This window comes from Phalacrocorax aristotelis, chromosome 3 (genome assembly GCF_949628215.1).
Source record: "Phalacrocorax aristotelis chromosome 3, bGulAri2.1, whole genome shotgun sequence".
In the NCBI taxonomy this organism is placed as follows: Eukaryota; Metazoa; Chordata; class Aves; order Suliformes; family Phalacrocoracidae; genus Phalacrocorax; species Phalacrocorax aristotelis.
The window spans coordinates 88,775,254-88,790,932 of record NC_134278.1 but is presented as its reverse complement, the minus strand read 5'-3'; the positions used below and the strand labels follow the sequence as shown (position 1 = coordinate 88,790,932).

General features: G+C 47.7%; 1 protein-coding gene across 6 annotated transcripts in view; it reads right to left on the bottom strand.

The window, feature by feature from the left end:
* Positions 1–6,177: 6,177 nt before the first annotated feature.
* Positions 6,178–15,679, bottom strand: part of MEIS1 (Meis homeobox 1) — a 109,868-nt gene continuing 100,366 nt past the window's right edge. For 2 of the 6 annotated variants that reach the window (XM_075088399.1, XM_075088398.1), the window contains exons 10-12: positions 11,942–12,000; positions 10,600–10,689; positions 6,178–7,738 (exon numbers count right to left, since the gene is read on the bottom strand). In XM_075088399.1, coding sequence (XP_074944500.1) covers positions 7,455–7,738; positions 10,600–10,689; positions 11,942–12,000 — 433 coding nt within the window. In that variant the 3' untranslated portion in view covers positions 6,178–7,454. Of the gene's footprint in view, positions 7,739–10,234; positions 10,331–10,599; positions 10,690–11,860; positions 12,001–15,679 lie in introns of all 6 variants that reach the window. The other 4 variants (XM_075088400.1, XM_075088402.1, XM_075088401.1 and 1 more) reach the window with 4 other exon arrangements.

The window sequence follows — 15,679 nt, the reverse complement described above, 5'->3', positions numbered from 1 at the left end:
GGCACACACCCACACCCCCCGCCAAGTCCGACCCCAAACCCTCCGCGGCCGGTGGCGGCTCCTGTATTTGCATGTCATGTTTATAACCTGGTGGAAACCAAGACTGATCTTTGTGGTCGGGAGAAGATGACTTTCACCTCTCCGGATCACTCTCTTAAATAAAAAAGAATTGACCAGCTATGGGCGTAAGCATTTATCTTGAGTTTGCGGTCATTATCTTTATTATATAGCCTCGGCAATAAATAAATCTAGTAGTTACTACCCCACAATAAAACGGTAGTATATGGGACACCTCACTATTACTTTCTTAACAATCTGCCATCTCTTCACCTCTAAATCTTCCCTGTCTGCCTGCCGGCCCGCGAGGTTTCTCTCCGCCCGCAGGTGCGGAACTTCCACGCCTCTGCCCCCCGCCCTGCCCGCTGCTCTCCCCTTTCCCTCTGATCCCCCCTTCACCCCGCCCAGAAATCAACCCTGCCCCTCGGTCCCCGCAGGTGCCAGCTCCGGGCGGGCAGGGTCGGGGTACCGCCCCGCGTGGGCATCCCCCGGGTCAGTGTCCCCCCGTGGGCAAGCCCTCGGGGGGATATCCCCGGGATGGTTGTCCCCTTATGGGCATCCCCCGGGTCAGTGTCCCGCCGTGGGTATCACCTGGGTGCGTCTTCCCCGTGGCCATCCCCCCTGAGCACCCACGGCCCCGTGGGGGGCACCACGGCAGGTGGGACCCCGACCCCTTTTGGGGATCACACCCTCCACACGCCGCTAATACACCGCCCCCCGGCTTTCTACAACACACCCCCGGAGCGCGGGGAAGGGGGAACCCACAGGGGTGCCTCTCTGCACGGGGGCTGCTCCCTGACCACCCCTCTTTTCTTGGGTGAGGGGAGGCACTGCCCCAAAGCTGAGACTAAGAAGCGAAGGGAAGTGCAGCCGCTGCACGGGGAGCTCTCACCCCCGCTCCCCGCCTCTCGCTGCCTGTCAGGGTTCCACCCCCATTCCATAGGTAAACGTCCATGCAATAATATTTATTTACAGTCAGGATGCTGCGCGTATGTTTCTTTTAATTGCATTTTTACCAGGGTGATTCCTTCTTGATTTTAAAACAAGCGGCTTGGAAAAATATTCCCATTTGGGGCGAGGGGTAAAGGAGAGGAAAGGGGAGGGGGGACATTTTTATTTATACCTTTGACATTTAAAAGAGCATAATTAATTTGTACTGCTTGCATTAACATTGTTGAGGTAGGTTTCAGAAAGCTAACCAGCAAGGGGAAGGGGGGAGGAAAAATAGAAGCTCGCCTAGAAAGCTTAGTATTTTTTTTTCTCTTTCAGATGTGTAATCAATCATTCGAGTAGGAGGCAGCAAAATTGTAAAGATTCGATAGATTAAAATGCAAATGAAAGGTAGAAAAAGAAACATTAACATGGCAATCAAAGATTTAATAATCGTAAATCACGGTGGGGTTTTTTTGTTGCAGCTGCAGTTTGTGTGTTTTTTATGTTTTAATCATGTTCGTTCTATAAATAAATAATTTCTGAAACGAGACTAATTTTTCACTATTTTAACCGTGGGCTATGGCACTCAATATTTTTTTTTAAAAGCATGGAACTCCAGATTGCAAACTATCAGACCAGAAAAGGGGGGGAAAAATAACTAAGTTGGATTAGTTCACATTTAAAATCTCAAGTGCAATGTCTTCGCCCCACTGCTTCGCAGTGCCGACCGCTTTGCTTCCCAATTGAAATCCTTATAAAGTTTATTTGGAAACGTGAATGTTTATGTAGAAGCAGACAACTGGCGTTTCTTTACAAGGCTAACGGTAGCGCAAGCGCTCATTCCTGGAGGAAATAGAGAAAGATTTAAATATATATCTATATATTTAGGGGAGAAAACAGTGTCACTCAGGCTGTAAGTGTATTGCTTCCAAACTAAAGCGTTGCTAAATTTCCAAGGGGAAGGTTGAGGAGGGGGGAACCTGGGGGCGAAGCTGATCGGTGCGGGAAGGAGCTGGAGAGGATTTGCTCTCTCCCCTCTGTTTAGCGCTGCGCGTTAAATGGAGGCTCGGGGCTACCTCGGCTCGACTCGGCGTCTCTCTGCTCTGGCTCACAGAGCAGGCTGGCCTCTGGGTCCCCCAACTCCCGGATCTGGGGGTGCACTCGCTCATCCTCTGCGAAAGTGGACAGGAAATAATTCTTTAAACTTTTTGGCACTGCACATGGAGCTCATTTTGTGCGGCGAGGGGGGAAGGAGTTAATCTTTACTTCGTTGTTAATCTCTATAGAGCTGGGTGGGGGGAAGGGGGGGGAAACCCCGGCGGCTGCTTACGTTTAGGGGTTTTAGCAGCGCTGCCCTCTCTATAGAGCGCTCAGCGCCGCTCCGCCGCGGTGAAAAGAAACCGGTAAAAAACAACTAACTGCGGGAAACAGCCTGGGTGCCTGCTCCGGCCCCGCAGCCGCCGAGGGGCCGGGTCCCCGTCCTGACCACCCGGGCGGCCGCCCCTCCGCGCCGCGGGGCCCCGCGCATCCCCCGCGGCCGAGCTGCGCGGAACGGTGGGGAGGGCCGCCCAGGGGCCGTCGAGACCCCGCACAGCCCCCCCCAGCACCGCCGCCCTCCCGGCAGCTACCCGGCCAAACCCTTCGGGAGAGTGTGGGGGGAAGATTTACCGAGTGTTTTTTTCCCACCCAAATTAAACCCACTTTAATTTTTCCCTCGGTGGGGCCTTATTTTTTATTTCTCCCGCCTCCCCCAAATCGGGGTGTCCCAGAAGGACGGCCCCGCCCGGGAGATGCCCTTGTCCCGCACGCCGGCTGCCGGGGCCGCGCTCCGGGCGGTGCCCGGGATGTGTTGTCTGCCAGGCGGGGACCAGGGCTGGGGGGCACCGGGGAGGGGGGGCCTGCCGCCTCCCGCAGCCCCTGACCCCGGCATGCACGGCGCGGCTCCATTGATCATGCCGGCCCGCCACCCCCTCCCTTTATGAGATAATGCAATTACAAACATCAATAAGGAGCTGCGAGGGGAATCATTATGCGGTGACAGTGATAAATGACGGTGCAGAAATAGCATGCTTTTTTTTTTTTCCCTAACAATCCAGGGGCTTTGGGGGCTGAGCACAGTCACCAAGGTAACAGATGACATCCAAAATGGCACCAAAGGAAAAAAAAATGAACAGTCTTTCTTTCGCCTTTCACTCTTTCCCCCCAGCTCTTCCAAAAGAGTTAGTTGGGGCTTTAGAAGCAGCTGCCACACAGGCATGCGGTTATTTCCACACGCATTAAAGGGACGGCGAAGGTTTGCTGGCTGTCACACACAAAGCACCAGCCCGGCCCGGAGTTGAGCAGCCACCTCCAGGCGGCACCTCGGCCGCAGCGGGAGCGCTCCGCCCCACGCGTGACCGCCTCCGCGCACCGCCCGCGCCCGGGGCAGCCGCTTCCCCCCACCGCACGGGAAACCTTCCTTCGCTTCTTTATATATGTGTAGATGTGTATATGCGTATATATATTATCACCCCGTGCGGCACAGCAAGGTCAGCGGAGGGGGTGCAGTTTTCCACGCGGGTTCAGGACGCGCGCTGCGAGAAGCCCTGGCAGCGCAGACTTGCCGCGGAACAGCACCGGCGGTGGAAATATTCACCGCGTCTCCCAAAAGTGCCGGTTTTGAGCCCAAACGTACCTGTGGCTGCGGGAGGCACGGCCGGGTCGGCGGGGCAGGCAACCCCCACGCGACCCCCTCTGTCCGCGGGAGTCAGCCCTCCCCGCTGAGCTTGGCTGGGATTTCCTGCCCCCCCCAAAAAAAACCAACAACCTTCGTGGGGTGCGGGTGCCCACCCCAGGCGCAGGGCAGGCCCCGCGCAGAGATGCGTGCAAATAGCGCGCTTACGGGTCTGTCCGGCCCCCCCCCCCGCCCCCCGCCGCTCCGGGAGGGGGGGATGAAACCGTTGCGCCCTCCTTGCGCGGCGCTGCGCGCACCGGCTCCGGGGGACGTGCGCGCACCCCCGGGGGTGGGGTGGTGTGCACAAAAAGAAAAGGAGGAAACGGAAAATTGGGGGTGCTCAAAAAAACCCGGGGCGGGGGGGGGGGGGGAGAATAAAGCCCCGTCGGGGATTGCACAAACTTTGGGCCGGCGGCGCGCAATGCCCGCCGCGCTGCGCTGGCGGCCGCGGACCCCACCCCCAATCCCCCCGCGGCACTCTCCCGAGCCCCCAAGAGATGGCAGTCGAAGCCGGCTTTCCTCTTCCTCTTCCTCCTCCTCCTCCTCCTCCGCCTCCACGGCGGGCAGCGGCAGGACAGCGGGGCGGCGAGCCGCCCCCCCCGCTCCCCGCGCCCGCCCCCTGCGCAGCACCGCGCAGCGCAGCGCGCACTACAGCGGGCCGCGCAGCCCCCGGAGCCGGGGCCGAGGCGCTGAGGCGCAGCCAGGCAGCCCCCACTGGGCCCCGCCGCCCCCCCCGGTGCGGTGAAAGGAGGGTAGCTAGGAAACAGCGAGCGGCCCGAAAAGGCGGAATTTCCAACGTGTAAAATGTTCTTAACGGAGCCATTGAAAGAGTGCAATAAGGCGTGAGGGGGAACTAATCTCCCCATTTAAATGTTTGTGGCAATTTTATCTAAATGAATTTTAATGCTAAACGAGGGATAATTCCCTATTTGTAACCCGTTTACTTCTCTTTCCTGTGCCTCTGAAGCTGCCTAACATCATGCGATGAACAATAACAATAAAAATACTGTCAAGGCATATTCTTCATTTTGAATGTGTTATAATTACAGCTGATTAAATGTCTTGGGATATAATAGTGGATTTAATTTGAAATCTGTCGCCCCCCAAAAAAAAAGAAAGCAAGGTCCGATGGTGGAAGGTCTGTGCCTCACTTCTCTGTGGCTGCGAGGAGGAGGAAGGCACGCGTGTGTCCTCGCAGGCAAGAGGGCGGTTTGTTTTTGTCTTTCAAGAAACATTAAAAAAAACCAACCAAACAAACCCCCCACAACAAAACAAACAAAAAATAACACCCCCCCCCAAAAAAAGCAAGCCCCGCTCATTCACGTTTTGGCAGAAAAGTGTCATTATTACACATTACAAAGCGGGAGCCGGGATGTGCAGCCTCTTTGGTACAGCGGCCCTTTAAAAAAGGGGAGGCGAAAGGGGAAAACCAAGAAAACTCAGAGTTACAAAAAAAAAAAAACAAGGGGGGGGAGGAGATCCAAGCTGCGGGGGTGGGTTTGGGGGAGGGGGAGGACCCCACTTTGGTGCCTTGCTTAGTTCAGAAAGGTTTGTGCTGCCTGCACCCCTGCCTGCACACTGTCCTAGCCTTGCCTTTCCCCTACCCAGCCCTGCCTGGCCCCTGCCCAGCCCCGGCCGCAGCCGGGGGGGACCCCCGGGAAAGCCCGGGGGGCACGTGGGCAGCGGCGGGGTGGTGGGCGAGCCCCAACGGGCAGCTGCCCCCGCAACACCCCGGGGACACGGGCCCGGCGGCTGGGGACGGGGTGGGGGGGTGGTTGCATGATTTTGCTTTAATTAAAATATTTGCATATTTTTCCTACGCCCAGGAAACTATTTTTTTATATAGCTGCGATTTTATTTAAAGAAAATGCGAAGGTATTGCAGCCTACCCAGGCTGTTTGGTGCTATTTAACTCGCTGGCTGCAGTGCAGAAAGTACAGCTGTGCAAGGAAATTGGTTAATGAGGAGAGGACGGCCTGCACCAGCCTCCGCTTGCAGAGGTCCAGCAGCCCCTTGCACCAGCACGTCATTTACTTTCAAACATGCATTGCCCGAGCAATGTTTTCCAAGTTTTATTTTCCTCCTTCCTTAGCATGTTGAATTCCAGAAAGAAATGTAACATGTCAATGGCTTAAACAATTTAAACTGCATATTAGAACTGTAATTTGGGGGGGTGGGGGGAGTGGGGGTAATACTATTTACAAATTTCTGCCCGATGATGCCCTATGATATTACATTTATTCACAGGCAACAGTTCCCAACCTGGCAATTTACAGTGCGAGTTTGGAGAACGTTTCTTTACGCAGCATAGCATTACTTTTACATTCTTTAAATGTGAAGCCGATATTTAAATAGCAAATGATAGGTACGTCTCTGGAGCTAGCTGAGTTTGGCAGCTGCTCGGCTCCCAGTCTGGGATAGAATGGCTGCAAATACTGAAGGGGGACAGGAAACAAATTTTGCAAGCAGTGGAGTCACCATGACAAAAAATAATTTGTTTTTATTTTAGATTCAGATTTCATTACTGCACTCAAACTACTACAACTGGGCTTTGAGTTATTATACAATCCAAACTGTTTCAATCAGAAACGCTAAGACTCAGTGTGCAATGATTATTATTAATAATAATTAGCTCCTTGGTTTCTTGATAGAAAAAGGCTATCAACAAGCATTTGTTTAACCACAACAAAAGTATAATTAGCTTATCCCACTTAGTAAATCTGTATGCATGCCAACTCATACCAAACTGCTACTTTTACAAAAAATTGCAATAATACAGATCATTTTTCCAGTCCTTTTGCACAAAATTTATTTACAATGTATACATAAATGCTCCATGATGGGACTATGGAAAAAAAAATGCACACATGACCGATGTCTTGCCCAGAAAGAAAGTCAACATATTAAAAATAAATCTTCAGTCCATGTTTCGAGCTGCATAAAACAGGAAGTGATGTACAAGGTGGTGGTTGCTGCATGGGGACAAGGATGCTCTGATGTGACAATTAGGCTTCAAATACACTGCCTTTCCGTTTCCATGCTTCCTCCTACCAGTCTCCTTAAGACACTGCCTGCAACAGCTGATTAATCATTGTTGATGACTGCAGTTTTTCCCATCCTTCCCGATTTACATCTGTTCAGGCCAATTCAAATATGGTGAGTAAATGAATTAGACATGCAAATTCATGCCCCAGGCTAGAAAGAGAGAGAGGGAGAGAGGGGGAGAACGGGAGAGAAAGGGAAGAAAGACAGAGAGGAGGAGAGAGGAGAGAGAGAGTGTGCATGGCTGAAATCCTAGGATAGAAGAAAGATTCTTCTGCCTGACATAGTTATTTTAATGCTCTAAAAATCCTGCAAATAAGCCCTTTCTGTCATTTGCAGGAAAAGTGTAAGGCTTCTTTTTTTTTAATGTAAGGAGGCTTCTGGAGGAAGTGAAGAGCTATGGAAACAACACACATAGTGTGGAAAAATTTCACATTTTTTTTAAAAAATCTATAAGAAACAACGTAATATGGATAACAGTATAATAGCATTTTACAATATTTCACTCTTTGTTCTCTTAATGTCTTATATAGGTATTTAGCATGTCCCCAGAAGTTGACTTCGGTTGGTGTTTTCCTGCTTTTCAGGGTCCCTGTGAAGAATTGGAACGTCCCTTGGTCCAAAGTTGATGCCAAGAACTCCATAGTAATTGCAGAAAGACAATGTTTGAAATCTACCGTTGCTGCAGACAACGCGTATTTCCCTTAAGCTACTGAGCATGAATGTCCATCACTTGTCCGCTCACTGCCGGCTCACCGGTATGAAGCATTGTGGGGCTTGATGCTGACATGGGCATTCCAGGGTGGGGTGGTCCTCCATGCATCATCATCGCTGGGTGGTGAGGGTGTCCAGGAATGTAGGTATGCATGGGGGGGCCATGACGCAGCTGAGCAGGATGGGGGGGCATCTGGGGTGGGGTATAGCTTGGCTGTCCCATATTCATACCCATTGGACTACCCCGAGACACATAATCCCCTGGCACACTTTGCAGCCCTGCGGAGAGAAAGAGGCAGTGGTGAGTGGTGGGGACCAGCTATGGACACAGGGCTGTCAAGCTCCTCTGCTCGGGCACGGAAAGGCCGGGCTCGAGCCAAAGGTGGGACATGGAGTCATGGGCGTGCGAGCATAGTTGTCTTTGTGAAACTGGAGCCTATGTATGGACTCGCAAATGATGGCAATGGGAATGATTCCCAGGTCACACCCCCCCCCCTCCCCGAACATCCTCCCCCCTCCAAATGCAGGGTTTTGGGAGATAAAACCGCTTTCTGCTTTTACAGTTAGGAACATATGTGATGGAGATGCTTCCAGTCTGGAAGTGTGCCAGAGCCAGAGCCAGCCCGATGATGACTAATGTCACACAGGGTGGTGGCACCAAGCCAGGGAAGCCCTGCGAGGGCTCTCAGGTGGGCTCCATCCCCCGTGGCCTTGCTCCAGCTACCCGCCTTCGTCTCCCCGCTTGTAAAAGCGTGCTGGAAATACAAGGTGTGAATCCGTAGTAGTTAATGAGGGGCTTGGGAGGAGAGATGGGTTAAATCGGTGTTGAGGTTTATCAACAGTTATTTATTTAGCTCTTGAGCCTGCTCACTTGGAATCTGTCCCAAGTATCTGTGCCGTTCAAACAGACACTATACAGCAAGCACATACATCGCTGAACAAAGGCCTCATATGAAGCCGAAACTGATAGGATTACTAAGGATGACTGTTAAATCAAACCTGTATTTTTAAACACATAAATATCTCTCTATATATATAATCAATAACAGTTATCAATTAATTCTTTCCCTCTGCTCACTTCTGCCTGAAGAAATCAGACACACAACTCAGTCAACCTTTCAGTGGGTTTGGGAGAACAATAAGAAAAAAATTGGACCTAAAACAATAAAACCTCCTGCTTTCCGTGGGCCTCTGCCTTCTGCTTGGATTGCTGTAGCTGATGGGAACTGACAGGTGTATTGTTTCGGAGAGCTATAAGCTCCATAATCATCAAGGGTGAAAGGCATACGCTATTGCTAAGTAGGTTCAATTGGCTTTAGTTCTAAGTAAGAGCGCGCTGTGAATGCACCGAACACCTTGGAATCAGGTCTCAAGGCTCTAGCAATGAATAGCTGCTTAATCTAGCCTAAAGGAACAGTTTTGAACTAATGAAAATTGCTTATAAAATATACTGTACTCACAGCTCTTTAATCAAAAAAGATGATAATATTTTTTGTAATAACCTATTAATTTAATTGGTCACGAAGCATAAAATACATCATTTAAATTTAATTGACCCAGAAACTAAGAAACAATATTTAAATTAACTAAGCTAGAAATTTCCATGATGAGGTAATAAGGCTGTTGCATTCCCAAGCTCAGAGGAATGTTTTCACAGCTAATTGTTAAAACTTAGTTTTGACTCGTGCCCAGAGGAGACGACTATGAAATACACTTGGCCTGGGTAACTTCAAGCCCTAGGTTAATATAGGCTGGGGGCACAACAAAGGTGCCGAAATAACTGCTTTTAACTGCAGAAAGAAAGTGAAAGGAACAGAATCAGGCAGCATTTAAATATGGTACTGGTGCCTCGGTGTTTCAAACTGCTTTAAAAAAAAAAAACAACCAACTAAAATTTGTATAACATATTTTCCCCTATAAAAAGACAAGAGGGAAAAAAAAAAACCTGGGACACTTTTTCTAGGCTTTCTTCGCGAGGCCTGCCACTGAAGATTGCATTAATGATCTCTATTTTTGTATACTGAATAAGTCAAATCCATTTGTCACACTGCAAGTGATGGCATACTTAATTTGGATATAGTCAATTAGCCTGGGCTAAGCTCCATAGCCTGCTGCGCACACCTCTATTTTGTATTCTCTCTTTTTCCTTTGCCACACGTAATCCCATTATGACGGACAGACAAAGAGAAATAAACTTGGAAAAAAAAAAAAATAATCAAAGTTTTGTCCATTGCCTTCCAAAATACAACTAAGTGAAGCCGCCTTTTTTTTTTTTATTATTTTTTTAACCCAGGAGAAGTCTCTGTTTGGCTTTTTTGGTGTCTTGCAGGTTAGTGGGAGAAATGTAACTCATGCATCAACTGCGGTTAGACAGATTTATGACACTTTGGGGACATGCTCTTTCCTCTCCCTGCACTGCTGCAGACCGCTTACATTTTGCAAATCAGTCTGTTGCCAAGACGACGGGCTCCCCCACCTCCCCGGCTGCTTCTTGTTTTGTCATGTGCTCGGGGATGGATAATAGCATCAATGTATGGCGGCGTCGATGTACGGCGGCGTCAACGTACGGCGCGCGCGCGCGCACACGGGGGCTTTGGGAGCTTGGAAAGCTTGAGCTGAACCAGAGGGCAAGAAACCCGAAGGAGCCCAGGCATAGGATGGATGGATGGAAAGGAAGGAACAAGCATGAGGCTATGGGCAGGGAGAACATAAGGAAATGCAAGGAGACAAATATCCCTCGGACAAAGTGAGAACAAAGACCCCGTTTGTACTTACTTCCCCCTGGCTTTGCCATTGGTTACCTAGGTGAAGGTTACATGTAGTGCCACTGCCCCTCCATGCCCATATTCATGCCCATTCCACTCATAGGTCCTAGAGGGAGATAAAAATCCAAGAAGATGCCAGAGAATGAGCAAAGTCAACAGATAGTGCCAAAAGCCCCTTTCCAAAACACAGCACGGCAGAGGGTTCAGGACCACTGGAGTGAGGAGATGCCTGGTTTCCCTTGGCGATGTTGAAGGCAGGCAGAAGACAGGCGAGGCAAGGCAGGCAGCTGAGACGACGGCAGAGGGCGGAGGTGCAGTTACCTGCGGTGGCGCAACTGTCACTCATCGGTGGGTGATGCTCCCCCAGGGGCTTACCTGGTGCTCGGATGCCCATGTGCTGCTGGCCGTCCATCACAAAACCTCCCATCGGCTGCCCGTCGGGGTTATAGGGTGTTCCTTGACTTACTGGAAAAGTGCAGAACATTTCTCTTTAGCGACAGCCAAAATGGTCACCTCTTCTCACAGCGTCAAGACACAACCCCCCCACCCATGGACTGCGTGAGACAGCTATCGATGCTGGCTGTAAAAAGAGGGAAAAACATCTACTATTCAAATTCAGTGCCTGGGCTAAAAGCTTGCTTAGTTTTAGCTTAATTTCCTACTGCGAGTTTGGAAATGAAGTCAGCGATCCGAAATCTCGAGACATGAGGAGCCCCAGCTCCAGCTGCTGCCACTGCTGACGTCAATGCAAAGACCTGTATAGGAGATGGATTTTATGGCTGGAATAGTCACACTGAAATCGCAGTGTGTTAAATTACGCCCGTGTGCCTTTCTAAGAGCAAGACCTGAACACATCCGTGCCAGATATTTACCTCTAATGATAAAATAATCGAATGTACTCGAAGAGGAAGGGTGGCCCGAAGGCATCTTGGACAACGACAGATTTGAATAGTTTGGCAGCAAGACCCGGGAAACAAATAGTAATAGGCTATTCCTCCATGGTAAATACCCACACAGAGCTGTGAGCCAAGACCCCGGACAGGATCAGCATGAGAAAACTTAAGAATTTAAAATAAAATAAAAAAAAATTTCCCCCCAAGTAAACCCCAAATGCAGCGATCCCAAAAGGCAGCTACTAAAAAGAAGAGACAAGGGACAAAAGGACCCTACACAAGTACCACTACCTGAACTTGAGGTTTTAACTGTACATTAAAAGCTGGCTTCAGAAGTAAGCTGCCTTGGGTTATTAAAGCACATAAAGCTCTACCTCATTGAATGTCTTTGAACTTTACTGAGTCCCACAAGCGATTCTGACCCCTTTGCCCTTTTGACAGGTAATAAAGTTTACAGCAATTCCACACCAAGCCATGCACCAGGGAGTGGTCACAGGAGCAGAAGGAGCTGGGAGGGAAAACTCAAAACAACTACTAGCAAAAGCAAAAACAACTTCAATTCTGAACGTGTACGGAAAGTCCAGTCACAAAGCGGATCATTTTAGTTTCTTTTTTTTTAATTGTCCAATCATTTTTTCCCCAAAATATTTTAATCAAGTTAAAATGATTAGGGCTGTAATGAAACAAAGCTGGTTGTATTTTAATTGTCAATCACTCCCAGCATTCATTTCTCATTTATTTACCAGGTAATGGACCTCCCGGTGAATGGCTTGAGGATGGTTTTCGCCTGCGTGACTTGAATACAGTTACTATTGGGGACTTGCCTGCTCGATTGGACTGGTCTATCATGGGCTGAACTATTCTTCTTCTAGCATTAATAAACCTGCAACAAAAAAGAGGAAAGCAAATGGTTAGGGAAAGGACAACTTCCACCCATCCCGAAGCCCTCTCACCCTGCCGCGGTGCTCTCCGTCAGGCTGCGTGCAGATGCAAATACTGCAAAAGCTCTAACCCCCAATGACCTTTGAGAGTACAAGCTTGGGGTTTCCAAGCTGATTTATGTTTGCCTGCTTTTTACCACAGTCGGACACTCCCATTTCATCTTTTCATGGGGGAATTAGCTGAGTTTTCAGGAAATAATACTGGTAACAATCTTCTCAATTCAGAACAGGGCAAAAAAACCTGGGTGAAGCTGGTGAGATGCTCGTGAGGGCATCTGCTATCTCCCCCTCATTAGTACCATTTCTGCCTTATGTCCTCTGACTTCTTTTTCAAATTTTTTTTTAACAAAACCTGCCCCTACCTCTGCAAACCTAATTCCCTTTTAATGCCCACTATTAAGATAATGAACTGTGATGGCAGAACCCCATCAAATGAGAGAACGTCTGGAGTTTTATCACCGTTAAGTCACACTGCTGGGGACTTCAGAGCCGTGCATTCCTCCTAGCCATTTCTTGGTGGGTTTTTTTCCCCCCTCTCTCTTTATGCAAAGTCTGAGGGGTCAAGGCGAGGTCATAGCTTTACAGTAATTGAATTTATAATCCTGTTTTCTCCAGCTAGGCCTGACCATTTACAGCAAACATCTTGTTAAACTGTAATTACTGGACTACTGAAAATTCCCCCTGAACAATGAAAAGCAGATCTTTGGAAATAGAAAAAAGGTACAGTCATTTTTTTTAAATAGTCATCTGCAACTGTACTACTTACATTTTCATAGCTCTTCACCTCAGCTGGTCTTGCAATGCTTATTTGGGAAAGGAATATTCAAAATAATTTGGAGCAAAACAGAAGAAGGAAAGGGATCACAAGTGCCCCAGTCTCCTCTGCAGGCAGCCCTCGTGAAATCAGGAGGCTCGAAACCATGGCTGGGAACCTCTCTGAAGAGGGTTAGAAGAACTCTCGTGGTTTCACTCCTCAGAAAGCTCAGTTAAAAACAATTTGGAAAACATCTCTTTCAAGATTTAGTCATGGCAAAGCCTCATAACCAGACTCTACATTCTTTACAAGAGAGAAAAAGAATAATAAAAATGTGTATGCCACAATATTTACTAGTAAAGGAAGAAGCGTGAGCGTGGGTAAAACCATACTACACTTGCAAAATGCAATGGGAAAGTCCACAAAGGGCTACTTGGTGCTTGTTTTTATTGCCTTTGCTTGGGGTGACTTAGCAGGAGCTCTCCTACCACAGAGATAAAGCCACTAGGACCTTCCCACAGGAAGCCACTCTGCCCACCCATTCCCCTACACCCACAGGGAGAAGAATCACAAACCACCGCCCAGTGCTGTTTGTTTTGCCCTCATCAATGACCAGCGCAGTGATTTTGGTCTCTTCCTATCTCCCGCTCCTGACTGATTCCCATTACCTAAACTCCCGCAAAAATTAATCAAGATGTTGAGTCCTAATCAAACCTGTCTCGACAAAATGGGCTCAAAGGCACCAATTCCGGGTGCCGATCTGGAAACCTTACACTTGAACTAGGTCATTTTTTGTTAGCAACAGTATTGGATGAGTTTTTCTACACATTTCCAATTAAAAAAAAAACCCCACAACTCAACTCCAGTAAATGGTGTTGCAAATCAGTTTATCATTATCTTGTACAAACCATGGAAATTAGAATCATGTGAGCAGAAGGTTAGACTAATTCTCCTTTCTCATTATAAGCACAGGTGTAGCACAAACACCATGCGAAATAAGCAATTAAAAAAAATCTGCTTTTTTCCCCCATTAGCTGCCTTAGCTCCATGACCAATTAGAAAATTGTTTAATATCTGTAATCTGCATTTGCAGAAAGCAATTTTCACAGTAACTCTCCTAAGTAAAACAACAACAGAAAACCCCAGTGCCCCAGTCATTTCTTTCTGTACGCCTGGCAGACTTTTGCTGTGTTTCCAGCACACATGTGCTGTGTTTTCAGCATATCCAGCACTCTGTCCCTCTCCTGCCCAATTGCCAGGACCTGTTACTGTGGCAGGAGGGAAGGGGTTTTGGTAGCCATGAGATTGGCTGGTCTCAGAAACCTTCATATGCCAAAAGCTTTTACCCCAAAGAAACCCTAAGCAACATTAAGCAGGCACACCGCGACTTCACAAACTTCTCTTCATTCTCCTCCAAACTACAGGCTCTTTTAATAAGAAGGAAGGCTCAGTAATAAACTATAAAGCTAGATTAATAAACTATATAGCTAGAATTTACCAATAATTATCCTCAAGATGTGCCTTCAGTGAAAAAAGTTCTCACCTGTTCACCCCATGCTATCGCTCCGGATATCTGCTTTAAGAACATTTTACATGCAGGTACTTAAGAGTTATCTTCTTCCTACACATTCATATATTTTCTATAAGTAGCAATTCTGCCAAACAGCCAGTGTTTGGATATCTTCAGGGGGAATTCAGACACAAGAACATTTTCCTTCTGGGCAAAGTAATAAAATGACATTCTCGCTCCTCCCACTAGAAGTCAAACGGAGGTCAGCTCCCCATCCTTGTATCTGTTTAAATAAACTGGTCCAGCTGTTTGTTTCCAGGATGCCCTTTAACCTCCTGTCCCATCCTCCCTGCCTTTGTAACAGAACGCTTTACTTTGCATTATAGTAGACTCCAATCCACTATGCATTAAAAAAAAAAAGAAGAAAGTATTCACTTTCAAGTTTCTTCCTGCATCCCAAACCTGGAATTTGTAAGAACCCATCAGATTAAAACTATTAATGTGGCTTGCCTTGAGAGATCACAATGCAGCGCTGTTACATTTATAAATCACATTTGAGAACTCTCTGCAAGCAAAATTGCAAATTCGCTGTAGCTGCAGAAGTATATGGGCAAGGGGATAATTTCTTCATACTCTCTGGTTTTTATTTTGATAGAAGGGCCAAGATCTTTTGATCACTCTTTGAATTTCCAAAGTGCCAGGCTGACATAACACCAGCAAAAATGATGGAACAGAAAAGCTAACAGGAAAAATCTCACTGCCCCTTTTCCGTATGTTCACATTCACCTTTCTTAAGAGAAAGAAACCCTCAGTCACTCTAATTTTTAAAAGTTCAGAGGAATCAGGACCTAAAAAAGATATTTGGCTATTAAATGCTACTCAAACGGAATATTGTCAAAATACAACTCAGCATAAAACTTAAGTTAATGATTAAGACAGCCACATAACCTCATTTGTGTGAGTGAAGACCTGCACAGGTTCAAACACTTGCATAAAGTATTTTTCCCCATACCAGTGGTCTATGCATTGGTACCTTTGCTCCAATGTCGAAGGGTTTTTTTGGCTTGGGGTTTCTACCCCAAAGAGCAGAATCAATAGCAGCACAAACAACATGAGATCCCTCATTGTACAAGTTGTACCCATCTCCCTGCCCAAGGAGAGCAGAGAACGCTGCAAAACAATGCTTTGGGTTGCTTTTTTCCCTTGTTTTTTTTTAACTTTTTTTTTTTTGCAAGGGGAAGGATTTGGCATGGAGGAAACATTTGAACAGTTGGGCAAACACAGAAGTTTAAAGTATTTATTATTTTTTTCAAGTTGACTTTTCCTTGCCCATTTGGATACATGAGATTGTGCTTTC